Raw genomic sequence first — 23,079 nt, forward strand, 5'->3', positions numbered from 1 at the left:
CCCCCTCCATTCTCTCCCTCCCTCACCCCCCTTCCCATTTATTCAAAGTTCAATCTATATGATACATTAAACAATGTCGTCACTTAATAAAAATAAACAATAAATATTTGTCTTTTACTTTTACATACTGAGTCAGTTCATTTCGTTGTCTTCTCCTTCTGTCATTTTAGGTGGTGGAGGTCCATGGTAGGATTTCTCTATTGTGTTTCATGTATGGTTCCCATATTTGTTTGAATATTGTGATGTTATTTCTTAAATTATATGTTATTTTTTTCTAATGGAATACATTTATTCATTTCTATGTACCATTGTTGTATTCTCAAGTTGTCTTTTAATTTCCAGGTTGACATAATACATTTTTTTGCTACAGCTAGGGCTATCATTATAAATCTTTTTTGTGCTCCATCCAAATCGAGTCCAAATTCTTTTTTTCTTATATTACTTAGAAGAGAGATCTCTGAGTTTTTTGGTATATTGCTTTTTGTGATTTTATTTAATATCTGGTTTAGATCTTCCCAAAATTTTTTCACTTTCTCACATGCCCAAATTGCATGTACTGTTGTTCCCGTTTCCTTCTTACAGCAAAAACATCTATCTGATACTGTTGGGTCCCAGTTATTTAACTTTTGGGGTGTGATTGGCCTGTGTAACCAATTATATTGTATCATTCGTAACCTCGTGTTTATTGTATTTCTCATAGTTCCAGAGCATAGCTTTTCCCCTGTTTCATTCTTTATCTTTATGTTTAGATCTTGTTCCCATTTTTGTTTAGGTTCACAGTTTGTTTCCTCATTTTCCTTTTCTTGCAGTTTGATGTCCATGTTTGTTATAAATTTTTTAATTATCATTGTGTCTGTAATCACATATTCAAAATTTCTTCCTTCTGGTAACCTCAGACTGTTTCCCAATTTGTCCTTCAGGTCAGTTTTCAGTTGATGGTATGCAAACATTGTATTGTGAGTTATATTATATTTGTCCTTCATTTGTTCAAAAGATAATAATTTATTTCCCGAAAAACAATTTTCTTTTCTTTTGATCCCTTTTCTCTCCCATTCTCTGAAGGAAAGGTTATCTATTGTGAAAGGGATTAGTTGATTTTGTGTCAATATTAATTTTGGTAGTTGATAATTTATTTTATTCCTTTCCACGTGAATCTTCTTCCAAATGTTGAGCAGATGGTGCAATACTGGTGAATTCCTATGTTGCACCAATTTTTCAACCCACTTATATAGTATATGTTCAGGTATCTTCTCCCCTATTTTATCTAGTTCTAATCTGGTCCAATCTGGTTTTTCCCTTGTTTGATAAAAATCTGATAGGTATCTTAATTGTGCTGCTCTATAATAATCTTTAAAGTTTGGTAGTTATAAGCCTCCTCGTTTGTACCATTCTGTTAATTTATCTAGTGCTATCCTCGGTTTCCCCCCTTTCCATAAGAATTTCCTTATTATTTTCTTTAGCTCCTTGAAGAATTTCTCTGTTAGGTGAATTGGTAATGATTGAAATAGGTATTGTATCCTTGGGAAGATGTTCATTTTAATACAGTTTATCCTTCCTATCAGTGTTAGTGGTAAGTTTTTCCAGTGCTCTGTCGTCTTGTAATTTTTTCATTAATGGCTGATAATTTAATTTGTATAGATGGCCGAGATTATTATTTAGTTGTATACCTAGGTATTGAATTGCTTGTGTTTGCCATCTAAATGGTAATTCTTTCTTAAACTTTGTGAAATCCGCATTATTCATTGGCATTGCTTCACTTTTATTTGTGTTGATCTTGTACCCCGATACTTCTCCATATTCCTTCAATTTCTTAACTAATTCTTTTATTGATATTTCTGGTTCTGTTAAGTATATTATAACGTCATCTGCAAATAGACTGATTTTATATTCCTTTTCTTTTATTTTTATCCCTCTTATTTTATTTTCTGTTCTTATCAGTTCTGCTCGTGGTTCTATAACTAACGTGAACAGTGAGGGAGATAGTGGACATCCCTGCCTTGTTGATCTGCTTAATTTAAATTGGTTTGATTTACTGTCACTTTCGCCAGTGGTCCCTTATATAATGATTTAATCCAATTAATATATTTCTCTGGTAGGTTGAATTTTTGTAGTACTTTGAATAAATAATTCCATTCTACTCTGTCAAAGGCTTTCTCTGCGTCAAAAGCAACCGCCACTGTTGGAGTTTTGTTTCCTTATTCTGCATGGATTAAGTTAATGAATTTACAGATATTGTCCGTTGTTTGCCTTTTTTTAATAAATCCAGTTTGATCTAGTTTTACTATTTTGGTACACAGTCGGCCAATCTGTTTGCTAATAGTTTAGCTATTATCTTATAATCTGTGTTGAGTAGAGATATTGGTCTATAGTGGTTCTTTCCCCGTCTTTGGTATTACTGTAATTATTGCTGTTTTGCATGAATCTGGTATGTTTTGTGTTTTTTTGAATTTGGTTCATTACTTCCAGGAGAGGAGGAATTAATAAGTCTTTAAATGTTTTATAAAATTCTATTGGGAGTCCATCCTCTCCCGGTGTTTTATTGTTCGGTAGTTTTTTTTAATATCTCTTGTATTTCTTCTATTTTCAGATGGTTTTATTAATTTATTTTGCTCCTCTGTTTGCAATTTCGGTAGTTCAATTTTAGTTAGAAATTCATCTACTTTGTCTTCTTTCCCTTCGTTTTCAGTTTGATATAGTTGTTCGTAGAATTCTCTGAAGTTTTCATTGATCTCCATTGGGTTATATGTAATTTGTTTGTCCTTTTTCCTTGATGCCAATACCGTTCTTTTAGTTTGTTCTGTCTTAAGCTGCCCCGCTAGTATTTTGTGCGTTTTTTCCCCTAGTTCATAATATTTCTGTTTTGTCTTCATTATGTTCTTCTCCACCTTATATGTTAGTAGTGTTTCATATTTTATTTTTTTGTCTGTCAATTCTCTTCTTTTAGTTGTATCTTCCTTTATTGCTAATTCTTTTCCTGTATTTGTTATTTCCCTTTCCAACTGTTCTATTTCCCGACTGTAGTCCATCTTCACCTTAGTTACATAACTTATTATCTGTCCTCTGATGAATGCTTTCATTGCGTCCCATTGTATAAACTTATCTTTCACTGATTCCGTATTTATTTCAAAGTCCATTTTAATTTGTCGCTCAATGAATTCTCTAAAATCCTGTCTTTTAAGTAGCATGGAGTTTAATCTCCATCTATACGTTCTCGGTGGGATGTCCTCCAGCTCTACTGCCAATAACAGGGGTGAGAGATCCGATAACAATCTAGCTTTTTATTCCATTTTCTTAACTCTTCTTGAATGTGGGCTGATAACAGGAATAGATCTATCCTTGAGTATGTTTTATGTCTACCCGAATAATATGAATATTCCTTTTCCTTTGGGTGTTGTTTCCTCCATATCTCCAAAAGTTGCATTTCCTGCATCGATTTAATTATAAATTTGGTTACTTTGTTCTTTCTGTTAGTCTTTTTTCCAGTTTTATCCATGTTTTATCCATGTTTGAGTCAAAATTAAGGTTAAAATCCGCTCCTATTAGTATATTCCCTTGCGTATCTGCGATCTTCAAAAAGATATCTTGCATAAATTTTTGATCTTCTTCATTAAGAGCGTATACATTGAGTAAATTCCAAAATTCTGAATATATCTGACATTTTATCATTACATACCTCCCTGCTGAATCTATTATTTCCTCTTCTATTTTGATTGGTACATTTTTATTGATTAATATAGCTACTCCTCTGGCTTTTGAATTATATGATGCTGCTGTTACATGTCCTATCCATTCTCTTAAATTTCTTATGTTCCACTTCAGTTAGATGTGTTTCTTGCACGAATGCTATGTCAATTTTTTCTTTCTTCAATAAATTTAACAGCTTCTTCCTTTTGATTAATATTTATAATCATCTAGTTCAACATGGCCATTTCATACTTTGTTTATCTTTCCTTTCTGTTTCCTCATCACCACCTTCCCTTCTTATCCATTTCTGTTTTCTTTTTTGAACACATTGTAAGACAACATTTCTAAAACATAAAATATTTCCACTATCCCCATATCTAAAATTCCTTTAATCCCTCTGAGTTTCCCTTTGTCCCTTGTCTGTTATTCTTCCCCACCCAGCCCCCCAGAAAAGATTTTAATCTTCACATATAACAAAGCTCATTCTCTTAATTTCCTCTTTATTTCCCTTTATTTACCTTCTTAGTTCTTACTTATACTTTATTCTTCTTTATATATAGTTTGTTGTCATTTTTGTACTTGTTACATCTCTTCATTTTTCTGTCTGTTTTGTAGGTGTTCTGCAAATTTTCGTGCTTTTTCCAGATCCAAGAACAGTTTGCTTTGCTGCCCTGGGATAACTATTTTAAGCACTGCTGGATATTTTAACATAAATTTATAACCTTTTTTCCATAGGGTTGTTTTTGCTGCGTTAAACTCCTTCCTCTTGTTCAGGAGTTCAAAACTTATGTCTGGGTAGAAAAAATTTTTTTGACCTTTGTATTCCAGTGGTTTTTTTTTTTGTCTTCTCTTATTTTTTTCATTGCCTTCTCCAATATATTTTCTCTTGTCGTATATCTTTGGAATTTTACTAGAATGGATCTTGGTTTTTGTTGTGGCTGTGGTTTAGGGGCTAATGTTCTGTGTGCCCTTTCTATTGAAGAGCTGGTTGATGCACTGTGGGGGTGACTCTCTTAAAGTGTCTCCTTATCCCTGCTTAGGAAGGGTCTTGATCTTTATTTGTAGAGCATGAGGTATATTAGTAAGATTTTATCTGTAAACTGGGGGGGGGAGGGGGGGCTCCGTGGAGGGGGAAGAACGGTGAAGGTTGAGTGTTTTCAAAGAAAATGAATGAAAATAAAGTTAAATAAGGTTTATATATTCATGGAAGTGAAGTTTGGTCAGTGTAAGTATAGTACAGTATAGTATTTTTGCCATTTAAACTGTTCATTCTTAACGCAGGTATATGAGGTATATTCACCCCTTTGTAAAAGTGACTCTCAAGCAACTGGAAAACTTGCTTATCCAGCATCTACCAATCCCCATAGATGTCCAATACCAGGGGCTTTACTGTAATTTCTTCTTACAACGAAGAGTATCAAGTTGACCAGAGCACTGGGGAGAATAGCTGTGCTCAAAATTAATCTATTGGGACCTTTATACTCACTTGAGTGAGTAGGTGTGTCTTCAGTTTAATATCTTATTCACTTACTGCAGAAATTAGGCACAGGCCATGCAACACTTAAACCTGCACTGTTATTTAATAGGACTGTGGCTGATCGGTACCTAATCTCAGATTTCCATTTTTAAGCATCCATGGGAGACATTCACCCCTTTATTCATCTGTGCCAATGTGCAGCACTCTCTTGACATTGCACTAGTGTGATTGGTCTAGCTTGTCTCTTCAAATTTCTGGAACTTGAATTTAGAAACCTGGAACATTCAAATGCAGCATCAATCCAAAATAGGACCTCAACATGATGTTCTTGATTCTCCAACTCAAACTAGATGAACATCAGGTCTGGATTTATTCCATAGGTTTCAATGTTCACTTCAAAAATTGAACAATCTATCAGTATATGTCTGCATAAATGCATTATTCCCTTTCATACTTTATTTGTTAAAAGGACATCAAGCACATTCTGAATGTAAATCCTGCACATGAAAGGGCAATAATATGTGTTTTTTAAAATCCTCAACATTACTGGAGACCTTTTTGTTCGTTACTTCCTGCAGTGTGTCTTTTCCCAACAGTGAACACTGCACTTTCAAAACTGAATTTTGTTTGGAACTCATTTGAAATGTGAGAGGATGGGATTTTAAATTTTGGACTAGTGGGTGTTAGTTACTCTAAAGCTAACTAGTTTAGGAGAAACAAATAGATTAACTTTCCTCTAAATTTCTGTAACACCGTGCAACCTTCCTCCCTTTGAGAAAAGGGATATGTGCCCTTAAGTGAACTAAAATTATGTTTTAATGATCAAGGTCATAAATGCTTAAATTTAACAGGCACACCCCCAATGTCCAGGCACAATCTTGCCAAAAGACTGTGAGGGAAAATATCACAAATAAATGTTCGCATGGTTTCCAAGGGATTTCTGATTATCTGTTTCTAGGATTGCAAGAAAGATGTTTAACATCAAGCTGTCGTGTATGGTCTCAAGTTACATAAATTCATTAAATATCACTAGTTACTGCTGGAGAACATTGGGAATATTCATCTATGGTAGTACTTTGTGATTTAGCCTGTCAGCTGTACTATTTATATTTCCCAAGAAAATCAATGACTATTTCTCTGAGTTTCTCAGTGGTGGACAGAACAAATAAATCAACCAGACATTCCTTCTCATGGGGTGGCAACACACAAACAGAAACAAATGTTTTTTTAAGGTGAATTATTAATTAAAATACATGAGTTAAAGCAGTGTTGAAAAATAGGATTTTAGGACAACATGTTGAGAATCGTGTTCAGCCTTATTGTAAAAGTTTATGGTCTCCAGAAGTTTGATAAGTTTGAGATGAGCAGAGTTCATTAACTTCTAGAGAGGGCCAAGACAAATCTGTATCTGGTTTTTACTCTCCAGAAACATTTGGCCCTGAGGAGATTTTAGGATAAATATGAATATACCTCCTAAAGCTATTTAGCTCCAATTAAGCATTGTACTGCATTATGGTAATAATGGTGAAATTGTGGATATTATCTTGTGAAATATTACCTTGCAGATGAGAGATGACTTAATGGATCTGTATAAGATTACGAGGCAAATAGATAGAATGGATAGGAACTACCTTTTCCCTGGAGCAGCTATGGCCAATATCAGAGGAATCTGTTTGAGGTGAATGAAGGAAAGTTTACGGGAGAAGGGTCAGAAGTTGTTTTTTTTTTACACAGAGAATGGTGGGTTCCTGGAATGTACTGCTATGGACAGTGGCTGAGGCTGATACAATAGTGGCACTCTAAGATACACTGGTACAAGAAAAAGAGGGGGCAGGAGGATGGCAAGGGTTAGATTGATCATACAGTAGGTTTATACAGGTTAGCCCAACATTGTGGACTGAAGGGCCTGTACCGTGCTGTGAAATTAACGTTTCTGATTTTGCAGAAAAACATGGGAATTTAGGTGCTCTCAGTAATTCCTTGCTCCTCCACTGATTGCATAAGTGTCTCAACCACAATCAAATGAAATCGGTGTTTATGTCAGAACATAAACTACTCAGAAAATGTAGTAGTTTTTATTTTTCATGTCGTGTATGTGGATTTCCAAGACCTGTTAAGCTATATTTGTTGTATAAGCCAAAACACTGATTTTATATAGATGGATTTTATCTCACAGATAATACCTTTTGACTTTGAACAGAATTTTGAGGAGGTGACAAAAGATATCAGTGGTGGATGTGGTGTATATGGATTTTAGTTAGGCATATGACAAGGTTCCCCAGAAAGTCACAAGGCATGGGATCCATGGAAACCTGAATTGACTTGCCCACAGAAGGCAGAGGGTGGTACTAGATGGAGTATATTCTGCCTGGAGGTCAGTGAACAATGGTGTTCTGCAGGAATCTATTCTGGGGCCCATGCTTTATCAGATTTCTTTAGTCCTCGTTGCCAAGTATTAGTGAACATACCTGTAGTGAACTGGGATTCACTAGAAATATCCTGTACTGACGACTGGTCCCACCTCCTCCCCTGGAGGGCCCGTATAAAACCCTGGTTTCCTGCCTAAACCCTGAACCCCTCTGAAGCCTGTTCATGAACCTTACCTGTGTTATAAGCTAATAAAAGAGTTAGTTCTCCCTCCAGTCGAGTGTGAGCTTTTATCTATGCTACAATACCCACCAGACTCTGCTGGATGGGTGATCAAGATGTTTTGGGCTGAGGCCTGTGCCCTAAAGACCACCTGTGATGATGACATTAGGCTGCAGCCATATTTGATAAGAGAGGACTGGACATTGTTGACTGATGAACAAAATGCCTTGTTTTAGTTTGGTTCACACACTGGGGGTGGGGGGTGGGGAGACGATGGAATAACATGCTGAATGTCTGTAGTCTTCCAAATGTTATTACTAGTTAGAAACAAACTATGGAAAACTAGACCAGTTAGTTGGTGTCTTTTATGGTGTAGAATTCCTGCTGCTGTGGTTAATATATTAATTACCAAGAATAGAGAGCTGATGGGTAATGCTGATTATATAGAGACAGCAAAATGTTCATCCAATTAAAGGCATCTACAGCCAAGAATTTTCATTGTGGGTCTGGCTGGAAGATGAAGCAATGAATGGAAACAGCTTTCTGTGTTATTATTCTCTGAATGATTTAAGGCCGCATTTTAGTGCATTTATGTTAATGTCTCAGGTTTAATTTAAGGGTGGAGAGATGCAAGTTTTCTTGGGTTAAAACACCCCTGAAGCATCCTGTGCTGCCTGGCAGACAACATGTTGGTGGAAGAGCATTCAGAACACAGTAAAATCCCTGGTATCCAGAACCTATGGGGATTCATAGATACCGGGTAAATTAATTTTCCAGTTGCTTGAAATTGGATGTTGCATGGATTGACGAACTAACAGCAAGGTGCCCCTATTTTAAACCTGTATTTTTTACCTATTTATTTTCCCCAATTTCCTTGCTAGTTGTTTGTGGCTGCTGGTTGCTTGAATTCCAGACAATGGGGTTTTTGCTGTATTCAATTTTGAAAAAAAAAATAGCATTCAATTGCTCTTTCTTGAAGTGTCCAAATGGAGATCAACAAGCAGAGAATTTTAATTGCCATAGCTTTAGCAGGATGAGAAATCTGACATGCACTTTCTTGATTATTTGTTTCCAGAGAGAATGTAACAAGGATCAGCTAAGGTTAGTGCCAAGAAAAACCACTGGTCAGAAAAAAGGAAAGAGATTGTTGCAAAGTGGTATCTAACTGTACCTTTACTGTATAAAGAGTGAAAATGTAAGGGTTTTAGGTCAAACGACATGCAAACTGCAAAATAGATATAGAGTAGATTACTTCAATGTTCCCATGTAATATACTCTAAAATACCTGCTGACTATTTGTCTTGGTATGTCACAAAACATCAAACATCATGGCTGTTCACATTTCCTGTTCCCAGTTTTCTCCACCGAATCATTTGTGGCTCAGTGGGGTAATATGTTTCTGTTGTTTGGCATAAGGTTGTGTGTTCAAGTTCCACTCCAGAGTTGTTCTGACAAAGGATCTTCCGCTTGAAACATTAATTGCTTCTCTAGCCTCAGATGCAGCCTGACCTGACATTTTCCAACATTTTTTGTTTCTGTTTTGAATTTCCTGAATCTCTACTTTTCACCTACCTTGATTGCTTAACCTATATTACGTCAAGAGTGGTGGGCACTAGAATCACTGAGTGCATTCTTAAAAAGGAGGGGAAAATTCACCCTTGCTTTTGTCCACTAATGTGTGATGCATTTATATGTTTCAAGAGAAGACTAGATTCAACACATTACTATGAAGGGCATTTAGATACTCCTCCATTGTAGCAGAAAGACAACAGGCTCTCAGTGCCTGTGGAAACGTGTCATGACCTTTTCTATGAGGAAGAAAAGGAGAAATGGATGAGGGGAAAAAAATCCAAGAAGTTACAAGAACTATACAACTCCTTGTACTTTCTTTAGTGTTTTCACTGTTGACATTTTGATTCCATGCCAGGGTCAAAGAAAAGTTAGGATTTTTATTGGCTATGTCAAATGGGCTGAAAGGCTCTTCTTTATCTCAACCCATCTTGTGATATATTTACTGGCAGACGTTGAAAGAACAGAATTCTATCCAATAATTCTTAATTTCTGAAAAATTCCTAACATTACATGGATGAATTTTCAATCCATTCTCAATCTATCTCGGCCCTACCATTTTCAATTTGTAGCTAATAACAGAAAATATTTTACTAAACACTGGATCGAGAGGTGAAAATTGAAGCTTTTCATATATTTTATAATTTTCTCCTTTTTCCTGAGGCCACATCATTCTCTGCCAAGTTGTAGAAGACTTGGACCAGTAGATAGCTAATAGGAAATGCTTCAGATTTTTTTGGGGATGATAGTCTTTCTCTGAAGGAAAAATTATTCAAGTTACAAAATGGTTACTGACACAGTGAGTGTTGATAACCTCTACTTACTACTTGAGGGATATACGAAATGACATATTTAATTTGGACAGTGTGTTTTGTGCTTGTCATTTTACATAATGAACCTAAGTTGACATGCACTCTCATCAAGACATAAAAGGCATGGGTAGTTTGGAATTTTTTTTTCTGATATAACATCAGTCTTATCCTTTTTTACCACACAATGAAGTGTTTCATTTATCAGACAAATAGCCCAAGTATTATGAAAAATAAGCCAGCTGTAAAAGAAACTTCCTGAGTGAAGCAGAACTAAATTCTTCACAAGCATAATATAATAAAATGCCTGTTATCTGGAATTCAAGCAACTGGCAACCTCAAGCAACCGGCAAAAATATCGAGGACAATAAATAAAAATAATAGGTGAAAAATAAGCAAGTTTAAAATTGTAAAAGTAAATGTTCTCTGAAGTAACACATAAACTTTTAATGAAGATGGGGGCAAATATTCAAAATGATGAATGTCTTGCTCACAGCAGCTGTTTGAATAAAGTTGTGTGAAACAGCAATGGCATCGTCCAGGGTGAAGAGCTGGTTGATGCCGCTCGCCGTTGGGGGTGACTCTCTTAAAGTGTCTCCTTATCCCTGCTTAGTAAGAGTCGCCTGGTCAGAGGCTTAATCTGTAAATTTAGGGGAGGGCGAGGTTAATTATCTATAATGTTACTGTTCGTCTTTTGGGCGGCTCTGTGGAGGGGGAGGAACCTGCAGATGCAACAATGGTTAAATGTTTTCAAAGAATGTGATTTACAATAAAGTGAAAATGCTTTAAGGTTTAACTATTCATGCAAGTGAAGTTTGTTCAGTGTAAGTACAATATAGTATTTTTATCTTTTAAAATGTTTATTCTTAATGCAGGTGCATTAGTTAGGTATTGTAAGAAGTCTCAGGCAACTGGAAATATACTTATCTGGCATCTACCAATCCCCATAGGTTCCGGATACCAGGGGTTTTACTGTATATTCTGATTTGATATGGGGAGATGCTCAAGAAATCAATTTGCTATTAGGGTGATGTAGGAGACATCAGCATCCCTGCCTTTGTCGATCCAGGCTAAGAATATGAAAATTGGGACATTATTAACACTGGTTAGACATCACTTGGAGTATTGTGTGTGGTTCTGGCCACTACACTATAGGAAAGATGTGATTGTGCTGGACAGAATTCAGAGATTCACCAAGATGTGGCCTGGATTGGAGGACTTTAGTTATGGGAAGAGATTGGATGGGATGGATTTGTGGAGAGAAGGAGGCTGAGGGATGACCTGACAGAGTGATCCAAGATAATAAGAAGATATATGTGTATAGCCAGAATCTTTTTCTCATAGCAGAAATATGATAAATGAGAGGCAAAAGGAAGGAATTTTAAAGGGGATTTGAGGGAAACGTTTTTATTTACATATAGAGTGATTGGTGTCTGTACTCACTGCCAACTGAGGTCACAGAATCATGCAATTATTGCATTTAAATGACATTTAAATAGTGTCAAATAGGCAAAGCATAAATGTATCTAACTTAATATAGGCAAATGGGATTTGTGTAGATGGGCAAAAAGGTGGCATGGATACTGTAGGTGCAGTGTCTGCTACGATGCTGTACAAACCTACCACAGATTCTACGAAACTGAAATCAAAAGCTGCTCCAGGCACAACCCATTTTCACCAGAAACACGAGCTAGTGACTACAGGGGTAAACTGGAATTAATTATGGAATAAGCAAACGCAGCAGCCTTGGAGTCTGATGTCAGAGCCTCAAGACTGGTGACAATTGAGCCTAAATGGACAAAGAGAAAGCATCATTCTGAAGATCAAGACTTCTTATTGTTCTGTAAACAGCAGTGTTGGGTGAAAGCAAATCATAAGTTTACATTGAGCTTTTCATCAAGGTATACAAAATGTAGGCAGGCGCTCAAATACAATTGTGGGATGGGGAGGGTGGTGTTGGAGCAAGGGGGAGGAGCACAGTCCCAAAGGCAGGAGGCACACCAGCAAGCAGGGGGAGGGGGGATGGCTCTGTGAATGGAAAGGGAAGGGGATGGAGAGCTAGACAAAAGGTGACAAAGGGAAAGGGAAGGAGAAAGGAGAGTAGGCTATCAGAAACTGGTGAAATCATGTTCATGCCATCAGGATGAGGAGCACCCAGACGGAAAATCAAGTGTTGCTCCTCCGATTTATGAATGGTCTTGTTAGGACAGTACATGAGGCCATGGACAGCCGTGCCAGCATGGGAGTGGGGCGCAGAATTGAAATGGAGGAGCAACACTTGATTTTTTTGTCTGGGCGATCTCCAACCAGATGGCATGAACATTGACTTCTCTGATTTATGCTAGCCTACTCTTCATTCTCTCTTTCCCTCTAGCTCTCCACTCCCTTCCCTCTCCATTCACAGAGCCACCCCTCCTCCCCCTGCTTGCTGCTGTGCCCTCCCTCCCTTATCTACCTATTACCTTCTAACTTTGGGACTGTGCTCCACCCCTGCCCCTTCCCCCAACCATTTTGTTCGGGCGCCTGCCTACATTTTTCAGACCGTGATGAAGGCCTCAAGCCCAAAACATTGGTTGTGAATCTTTGCTGTAGAAAGTATGCTGTTTGACCTCCTGAGATTCTCCAGCATTGTGTTTTAACTTCAATCCTGTGTTTGCAGATTTTCATGTTTTACTTTTACATTGATCTTGTTGGAATGAGTCTGGGACATATGGAAAGTTCCCTGGAGTCTGAGGAGAATGGAAGGTTGTATTCTATTGATTCAAATAAACAGCTGGTCAAATTTTTATCTTCACTTTGACCCCACCCTGGTGAGCTTTATTTCTCCCATTAGAATCACCACAACACTCAAACAAATTTCATTGGCTTTAAGAAGTTCAAAAGTTGTGAAGGGCGATGAAGAAATGCTCATCTTTTTTTAATTCTCATTCAGCCACATTCCTCATTTGTTCCAAATTTCAATCTGCACCTGGGGATTTCAGTGCAGAAAGGAACCAGAGGCACATTTGAAAGATTTCTTTTCAGCCTTTTGTGAACCATTTTGTTATTCCATTCAGCACGTAGATCTGAGTAGTCTCCGGCTGCACCCCACCTGGTGCACACAGCCTGAAGCAGGTGGACCAGTTCACTGCAGTCCTGCCTGTGACCTCACTGGGTGCTTTTGGTCTACATTCGATCAGCAAGTTTGCAGACGACACAAAGATTGGAGATGTGAACAGCCAGGAATGCTTTCAAAGTCAAGTTGTATAAGACAATGGTGAGGCCAAATTTGGAGTCTTTTGTGCAGTTTTGGTCACCAACTACAGGAAAGATATCGATAAGATAGAAAGAGTGCAGAGAAGATATATTAGGATGTTGCCCAGACTTCAAGAACTGAGTTACAAGGAAAGGTTAAACAGATTAGGACTTTATTCCCTTAAGCGTAGAAGAATGAGGGGAGATTTGATTGAGATATGCAAAATTATGAGGAGTAAATGCAAGTAGGCATTTTCCACTGAGGTAAGGTGAGATACAAACCACAGGACATGGGTTAAGGGTGAGAGGGGAAAGGTTTAGGGGGAACATCTTTACACAGAAAGTGGTGGGAGTGTGGAATGAGCTGCCAACTGAAGTAGTGAATGCCGGCTCAATTTTCACATTTTCAAAAAAGATGGACAGGTACATGGATTGGAGGGGTATGGAGGGCCATGGATTGGGTGCATGTCAGTGGGTCGAGGCAGAAAAATAGAAGACTAGAAGGGCCGAAGGGGCTGTTTTCTGTGCTAAGATGTTCTATGGCTCTGGAATACATGACAAGCCCCAGTCCAATTTTGGCCTCGTGGTAAGTAACTACACAGGGAGCAGCTTTCAGGAACAACCATCCTCAACTACACATCAATAACTCTGTAGTGGACGTATCATGGACACACATCTCCTTAGTTGTCAGGAAGGCCCATCAGTGACTGCACTTCCTGAGTAGACTGAAGTGGGGAAGGCTATTGGCTGCCATCATGTCAACCTTCTACAAGAGCTCTGTCAAGAGCATCCTGGCCAGCTGCATTACAGTTGCTGCAGAGAAATGGATCGGAGGTCAATCCACAGGACTATAACAGTGGCTTAGATGATCACTGAAGTCTCCCTCCCCTCGACGCTATCTACCAGAATCATTGTCTGAAGTAGATGCACAAAATCATTGAGGATCCCTTCCACCCTGCACGCAGCATCTTTCAGCTGCTCCCATTGGGGAAGAGATATAGGAGGATCAGAGCCAGCACCACCAGGTTGAGAAGCAGTTTCTTCCCTCAGGCAGTGAGAATGCTGAACAACCAAAGGAACTGCTCATACTAATCATCTCATATTTCCAAAACTATTTATTTATGTATATGAATACTTGTCCTACAAATGTATTGTTTGAAAGTGTGTTATTTCTGATTGTGCGTTTGCATGTTTCGCACTGAGAACAGTGTACTTGTGAAATCAGATTGACAATAAACTTAACCTGACTACACAGTGTTAACAGTGTTGACAGCAGCACAGACCTAGGTTCAATCCTCACCTTGGGAGCTGGCAGTGTGGAATCATTGTGACTGTGTTCAGTTTCCTTCAGATGCCCGTGTGTAGGTTGGTCGGCTAGCTGGCCACTGTAAGTTTCCCATAGTGAGTGAATGATTGATAGAATTTGAGGGCATAAGTTGAGGATGTGGACCTTCATTGGTATTAACGTAGATTTGGTGTAGACATTGGGTAGGTGATCAGGGCAGAAACAGAAAACCAACACGATGATAAATTCCAAGCTTACCCCTGGAAATAACTGTTATCCTATCCCCCATCTTAAAACAAATTCATCCCAGTGGTCAATGTTTTGACTTTAGGTTTCAGTCCCTTGATTAGGAAGCTAGTAATTTGGCAGACTGCTGTCATTTCATTATCAATTGAGGAATCTATTTTAACAGTGAGGGATAGAAGGAAGAGGTATTTTGTAGTCAAGGCAATCAACTCTGTGAATCTCCTTTCTCAAAGTATAAAGCAGAATAAAATCATAATTTATTTCATAAGCATGTCATGACATTTATTGTTTCTGTGGTTCATTGTCCATTCAGAAATCTCATGGCATAGGGGAAGAAGCTGCTCTTGTGCCACTAGGTGCTCATCTTCAGGCTCCTGTACCAGTTTTTTTGTGGTAGCAGAGAGAAGAGGGCATGATTTGGGGGGTGGGGTTTACTTGAGGAGGGAGGCTGCTTTCTTAAGACACTGCCTCGTAGTTGTCCTCGATGGAGTAAAGACTGATCCACATAATAATAGACAATAATAGACAATAGGAGTAGGCCATTCAGCCCATTGAGCCAGCACTGCCATTCATTTAGATCATGGCTGATCTTCCACTATCATTAACCCGCCCCTGCTTTCTCCCCACAACCTTTAATTCCCCAGTCCACAAGAACCCAATCTAACATCCTCTTCAACTTATCCAGAGAACTTGCCTCTACCACCCTCTGCAGCAAAGCATTGCACAGACCAACAACTCTCTGGGTAAAAAAAAAATAAAAAATTCTCATCTCTGTCCTAATGGGCCTTCCCTGTATTCTTAAACTATGGCCTCAAGTCCTAGTCTCCCCCAACATCAGAAACATGTAGAAACATCAATCCTGCCATCCCATGAATTAACCTTGCTGCACTCCCTCAATAGCGAGTATGTCCCTCCACAAATTAGGAGGCTGAACTGGACAAAATACTCCAGGTGTGATCTCACCAGGGCCCTGTACAACTGCAGAAGGACATCTCTACTCCTATACTCTATTCCCCTTTTTATGAAGGCCAACATGCCATTTGCCTTTTTCACAGCTTGTTGAACCTGCATACTGGCTTTTAGTGATTGAGGAACAAGTACACCTAGATCACATTGCACTTCCTCACTCCCTAACTTGACTCCATTTAATTAATAATTTGCCTTCCTGTTCCTGCCACCAAAGTGGATAATCTCACATTTCTCCACATTAAACCGCATTTTCCATGCATCTGACCACTCATCCAGCCTGTCCAAGTTCCCCTGCATTTTCCTAATATCCTCCTCACACTTCACACTGCCACCCAGTTTCGTGTTATCTGCAAATGTGCTCATGTTATTTATAATCCCCTTATCTAAATCATTAATATATATGATAAACAACTGAGGGCCCAGCACCGAGCCCTGCAGGATCCCACTTGTCACATCCTGCCACCCCGAAAGTGACCTGTTAATCCCAACTCTTCGTTTCCTGTCTGTCAACCAATTTTCTATCCATGTCAGCACCTACCTCAATATCACCCTCTCTGATTTTGCCTACTAATCTCCTATGCGGGACCTTATAAAAAGCTTTCTGAAAGTCCAAGTGCACCACATCCACTTGCTTTCCCATGTCCACCCTTCTCGTCACATCCTCAAAAAAATTCAGAAGATGAGTCAAGCATGATTTTCCCTTCAGAAATCCACGCTGACTTGCAATGATATTATTTCTGTCTTAGTGTTCTGTTATTTCTTCTTTTATAATAGATTCTAATATCTTCTCCACTAATGACGTCAAGCTAACCGATCTGTAATTGTCATTTTTTTCTCCCTCTTTTTTTAAAAAGCAGCACAACATGAGCCACCGTCCAATCCACAGGCACCTCTCCTGAACCTATAGAACATGGGAAAATGTCGACCAATGCATCCACAATTTCAAGAGCAACCTCCATGAGCACCTTGGGATGCAGTCCATCCGGCCCTGGGAACTTATCAGCTTTCAGTCCATTCAATTTGTTCAAGACCACATGCTTCTGAATCTGGATTTCTATCAATTCCTCCATTATCGTTGGAATTTCTATCAATTCCTTTGATACCACAGGACCTCTACTCCCCATCTAGCATTTACCTGTATCTTCCCTGGTGAAGACAGATCCAAAGTATCTGTAAAACTCATCGGCCATTTCCTTGCTTCCTGTAATAATTTTGCCTGTTTCTGTTTTTAAAGACCCAATTTTGGTCCTAACTAATTTTAACCTCTTTACATACCTAAAGAAGCTTTTACTATCCCTTTTTATATTATTGGCTAGTTTACTCTCGTACCTCATCTTTTCCTCCTGTATAGCTTTCTTAGTAATCTTCTGTTGCTCTTTTAAGGTTTCCCAATCCTCTAGTTTCCCACTCCTCTTTTCTATATTATACTTCCTCTCCTTGGTCTTGATACTGTTTTGTCTTCCTTTGTCAGCTCTTTTCTTGCCTTAAAATCTTTCTTCCTCTTTGGAATGAACTGGTCCAGTACCTTCTGAAAAATGTCCAGAAATGCCTGCCATTTTGTTCCACTGTTCTCCTGGCCAGGGCATCCTTCCATTGTATTTTCCCTCATGGTGACATAATCCCCTTTATTCAACTGTAATACTGAAACTTCCGACTTTCTTTTCTTCTCCCTTTCAAATTGAAAATTAAAACTTACCATGTTATGGTCACTATTACCAAATGGCTCCCCTACTTCAAGGTCCTTTATCAAATCCGCATTGTTACATAACACCAAATCCAGAATCATCTTCCCCCTGATGGGGTCCATCATAAGCTGCTCTAAGAATATATCCTGCAGACATTCTATAAACTCATTCTCTTGCAGTCCCGCACCAGCTAGATTTTCCAAATCTACCTGTTGCTGGCCATGCTAACAAGTCTCTAGAGTTTTTTCCTGTACTGTTCATGAGTGCCTCCATGCCAAACAGCAATGCAACCAATCAGAATGCTCTCCATGGAACACCTATAGAAATTTGTGAGAATCTTTGGTGACATACCAAATCTCCTCAAACTCCTCTCAAAGTATAGACTTCTTCATGATTGCATCAACCTGGTGGCCTCAGGACAGATCCTCAGAGATGCTGACGCCCATGATTTTGAAATAAGGAGACCAGAAATGCAGCAAGTACTCCAGGTAACAGCATCGACAGTTTCTGCTCCCAAAAAATACCAAAGATGAGAAAAATCCCAGGGAAAGCTGAGTAATCTGTGCGCCTTTCCCTTGGCCTATTCCAGCTGAACAAGTGAAAAGCATTAGATAGAAAATTTTTATTTGAAATCATCACCCACTCAGTTGTGTAGGTAAAAATAATGACTGAACATCTCTCAAGTAGTATAGTGGTTGTAATAAAGAGTACAGAAACATACAGGACAATAGAAGAGAGTGAAAATCAATGTGAAGAAGCAACATGCTCAGAGAAAGAGGATGATAAGAACAAATTGTTTTTAAACTTTGTTAAAATTCTAGTCTTTTCCTTTCTTGCTCAATTAATTATGAAATCATTATTGGTATCACTTACAAAATACTGCAGCTCTTTTGTGCTCTCAGAACTTAATGTAGCGGATGCTTATAGTTTGCAAATCAATTTCACACTCTTTACTCGAGTCGCTGTGCAGTCAAACCCTAAACTCAAACCACTTTGTGCATTGCAAATGCATTGCAGGACATCAACTGTATTTTTGTTTAAAATTGTAATGGAGTGAGCTGAGAGTCAGGCCAGGAGATGACAGCAGTCACTGCTACCCAATAGAACATAAGTTTTGAGCCTCGTTTTCTAAAATCAAACGACATGTGTTTTGACTCGAAGGCAGTAATGAATTTCATCGCTGATGTCTGGCTTCAGCGAGAAGTGGTGACGGAGATGTGGAAAGTGGACCACCTGTTTTAGGGTCTCGGTGAACATTCATCGTCAGAAGGCAATGTGGTGCAGCTGGGGCCATTTGGTAGAGACCTTGGTCTGGGAGCTTTGATTATAAAGTTCACCTATTTACTTGCTCTGGTGGACAACTAGAAGAACAACATTACTGCAATAAACATCATGTTTTCCAACCATGTGCAAACAGCAGCTACCTCTGCTTACTATGGCTTGAGAGCTGATGTTCAGGTGACTTTGCTTCTCGAAAGTAATCACTATGATTAAACACTTCCCATTAGTACTGTATTAACTTTACTCAAGAAAGATTGCTGCAAGAAAGATGTTGGGGCAGTGATGTAGCCTTGTTTGACACTGGGAGCTCATTAAGGACTTTATCAATCGGGTGACTCCCTTTAGAAAACAACATACAGAAATGTTGGAGGAACGCAGCCTGTCTAGCAGTGTCCATAGGAAGTAAAGATGTATTACCGATGTTTCGGGCCTGAGCCCTTCTTCAAAGAATAAGCAAAGAATGGAAAGGCATAAAAATAAAGACTGAAGACTGGCCGGAGGAGGAGTCCGGACCAACAAAAAGTGTTGATTGGATACGATGAGGAGAGGTGAGAATTGATTCTGGCTGTGTGAAAGGAGGCAGAGGGAAAAGGAAAGAGAGAAGGAGAGGGCGAGGGAGAGATGGGGAAAAGGTAACAGGAGGAAGAAGATGGGGGAGCAGGGGTTTAATGGAAACTAGAGAAGTCAATGTTAATGTCATCTGGTTGGAGGGTCCCCAGAGAAGATAAGGTATGTCTGGCTACCCTTAGAAATTAATCCAGAGTCATGCCGGTCTACTAGCTACCAAGACCAACTATGCACGGGGTAAATAAATGATTGGCATCATGCTCAACTAACCAGATACTTTCATATCCTTTAGACTAATTTTTCTTGACAAGGTGGTGAAAGTGTGACTTAATTTTTATAAATTGCACTGATTTACTTTCCATTATTGAGTCCACGCTAATGGTTGAAAATATTTTAAATTAATTCTCTGGAGCAGAAGAACGGTATGACGAGGAAGAGTTGTGCATCCAGTAAGAAGTTCATTCACAATCAGCACATGTACTGAGCACTGATTGAGAAGAAATAATCATCAGGTGGTTTAAATGCAGTAATTGACCTCACTGATAAAGTGCCCACAATTACAAATGAAAAATTTAAATGTGAGTAGGCCTGAAGAGAAAAGTCCATCAAAAAGGAGAAAAACTGATTCAAAGTGGCCATATTTTGAAGAGATTTCACTGTGTTAGACTGGCATACAAGTGAGGCCAGGATAGGACCATGATTACTGATTATATTCATCATCGATTGCCTAATGGCAGATATTAATGGCATGAATGGAATAATCCTTGAATAACACTGGTCAACAATTTTTTTCCCAAAAGGTTTGCTTCCTGAAAAAAAATTGAAGATAATGATAGACAACTTCAAGCTGAACTCAAAGATAATTTCAGATTTCGCTGTATCACGTAGGAAGTTGGAGAAACGTTAAGTAAACCACAGAAGAACACAGCACAGAAACAGGCCCTTCAGCCCTTCTGGTGCATGCTGAACTATTTTTCTGCCTAGTTCCACTGACCTGCACCGTCCATAGCCCTCCATACCTCTCCCATCCATGTACCCGTCCAAATTCTTTTTAAAAATTAAAAATGAGCCCGCATTCACCACCTCAGCTGGCAGCTCATTCCATACTCCCTCCTCTCTGTGTGTGAAGAGGTTCCCCCTCATTCTCCCCCTAAACTTTTCCCTTTCACCCTTAACCCATGTCCTCTGGTTTGTATCTTACCTACCCTCAGTGGAAAAAGCACATCTACATTTACTCTTTCTTTACCCTTCATAATTTTAAATACTGTACATCTATCAAATATCTTTTTATTGAATTTAGCACGTTTAATCACATAACGAGGCCGATTTATTGCATTAGTTCAACTGACCTAAAAATGTTTTGCTGCAGATTTTAGTTTGTACTCAGCATATATGATGCTTCTCACGTCAGTGTCCAATAGTAGTCAGCCAACACTGATGGATTCCAGTTGCCTGATATCGCTGTTCCATGGTTGCAATATCCTGGTAAAATCTTTCACCATGTTCTTCACTGTCTGCACCCAGATCAGCAGGGAAAGGGTCCAAGTGTGAATGCAGAAAATTAATTTTCAAAGACCATGTTGCACTTCATAGTTTTGTATTTGTGAATCATGTTGTTGATTAGCTGGATTCACTTTGCCAATAAAATTATCAGCAACATCTTTAAATGCCTTCCAAGCATGCCCAGGCCGAAGGCAACACTTGTATAGCACTTGGATTGAGTGCATGCCCAAGCACTGCCCAAAACAGCTTGCTTTGTGGGCAATATACTAGCAGACTTAAAATATAATAGGAAATCACAAACATAGGTGATATCTAAAAAAGGGTTCAGGAGGAAAATTATCTTTGTTGCCCAGTGTAATTAGGTGATACACATTGCTGGAAAAAAAGTGACTCACCTGTGCTGAGGTTGATCACAGCACAGCTCCATATTGGGCCTCTTGATCCGCTCCTCCAAACGGGTCTGTGCCACCTTCATGGGGGCTTCTTTTTGCCTGATGGCCATCTTCAGTTCCTCAATGGTGCATTCCATTTGGAATATCTCTTGCAGAACCTGGAGAAACAAAGCACAGATCATGTCCCGCGCCAGTTGGCTAAAACCTCTCAATCAGGAACATGTCCATAGCCCAAGATAAATCATTGCAGTAGTAAACCAGTCAAGCAACCTCTAACTCCATTCTAACATGTGTTCTCCTTATTTCTATATATTAGCAGCATTTTAACAAAAGGCACCAGTCTCACCTGTGAGGCAGAGGATGTGGGTTCAAGACTCCACTCCAAGAACACAAACCAAGCGACAGTTCAGTAGTGAGTAGACATACCAGTTTATTATCTCATTTGAACATGGTACCAGATCACTGGGTTTATTCTGAATTATTTCAAATTTATTGTCAGAGTGCATACATGACATCACATACAACCTTGAGATTATTTTTCCTATGGGCAAGGCAGAATTACCACTTATTGAGAGTGCAAAAAAAACTGTACTCAACGTACACATCTAAACAGATAAAGAAATAAACTGCAATACAGAGAAAAAGAAAATCAATAAAGTGCAACAGTAAGAGTCCTTAAATAAGTCCCTGATTGAGTTTAATGTTGAAGAGTCTGATGGTGGAGGGGGAGCAGCTGTTCCTGAACCTGGTGGTGTGAGTCTTGTGGCATCTCGACCTCTTCCTCGATGGCAGCAGTGAGAAGAGAACCTAGGATGGGTGATGTAGACCCTTGATGATTGCAGCAGTGTTTCCTGTAGATCTTCTCAATGGTGGGGAGGGTTTTTCCTGTGATGTCCTGGCCTGTCTCCACAACCTTCTTCAGGGCTGAGGGGTACTGGTGTCCCCATACCAGAACATGGTGCAGCCGATCAGCGCATTTTCCACTACCTATCTGTAGAAATTTGCCAGGGTTTCAGATGTCATACCAAATCACTGCAAACTGCTGACAAATTCTGAACTCATATTTATCTCTGAACTACAATTTATAATTTTCAAAAGTCCTACAATTTTCCACTGACACCACAGAGGTGGGCCAGAAAGAAAATAACGATGAGTCAGAATGCAGGAAAGAGATTGAAAGCCTCATGGCATAGTGCCAAGGTAACAATCTTTCTCTTGACATTTGCAAGATGAAGGAGATTATCAATGACTTAAGGAGAGGAGCCAGAGTCTACACCCTGTCCACATTAATGGTGCAGAAGTCAAGAGTAGATAGTTTCAAGTTCTTAGGGATAAATATCCCCAATGTCCTGACCTGGGACAAGCACATAGATATGACAATCAAGAAAGTGCATCAAAAGGAAGAGTCCTTGGGTCTTAGATTGAGTTTATTGTTGAGGAGTCTGATGGTGGAGGGGTAACAGCTGTTCCTGAACCCGGTGATGCAGAAGTTTGGCATGCTTCTCCCAACCCCCCCACCCTTTGTCCCTTAACAACTTCCACAGGGGCATCATCGAAAGTATACTGTGATGCATCACAGAGTGGTATGGTATCTGCTCTAGATCAGAAGGTAATGCAGGCAGCTCAGAGCATAATGAAAACTTTCCTTCCCCTCCATGGACTCCATCTAGATTACCTGCTACCTTGAAAAGGCAGCCAACCCTGAAAGACCCTTCACACTCCAGACACACACTTTTTGCCCTGCTCCCTTCAGGCCATCAGGCTCCTGGATGAACCCCATGACAATGTT

At 39.1% G+C, this 23,079-nt stretch overlaps 1 protein-coding gene across 5 annotated transcripts in view; it reads right to left on the bottom strand.

Moving 5' to 3' along the window:
- LOC138747576 (tektin-3-like) overlaps positions 1–23,079 on the bottom strand; it is a 63,362-nt gene that overhangs the window by 1,230 nt on the left and 39,053 nt on the right. For all 5 annotated transcript variants that reach the window (XM_069906926.1, XM_069906923.1, XM_069906922.1 and 2 more), the window contains one exon: positions 21,294–21,448. In XM_069906926.1, the coding sequence (XP_069763027.1) occupies positions 21,294–21,448 (155 nt within the window). The remainder of the gene's footprint in view (positions 1–21,293; positions 21,449–23,079) is intronic.

The sequence above is a fragment of the Narcine bancroftii genome, chromosome 12 (assembly GCF_036971445.1).
Source record: "Narcine bancroftii isolate sNarBan1 chromosome 12, sNarBan1.hap1, whole genome shotgun sequence".
NCBI lineage: Eukaryota > Metazoa > Chordata > Chondrichthyes > Torpediniformes > Narcinidae > Narcine > Narcine bancroftii.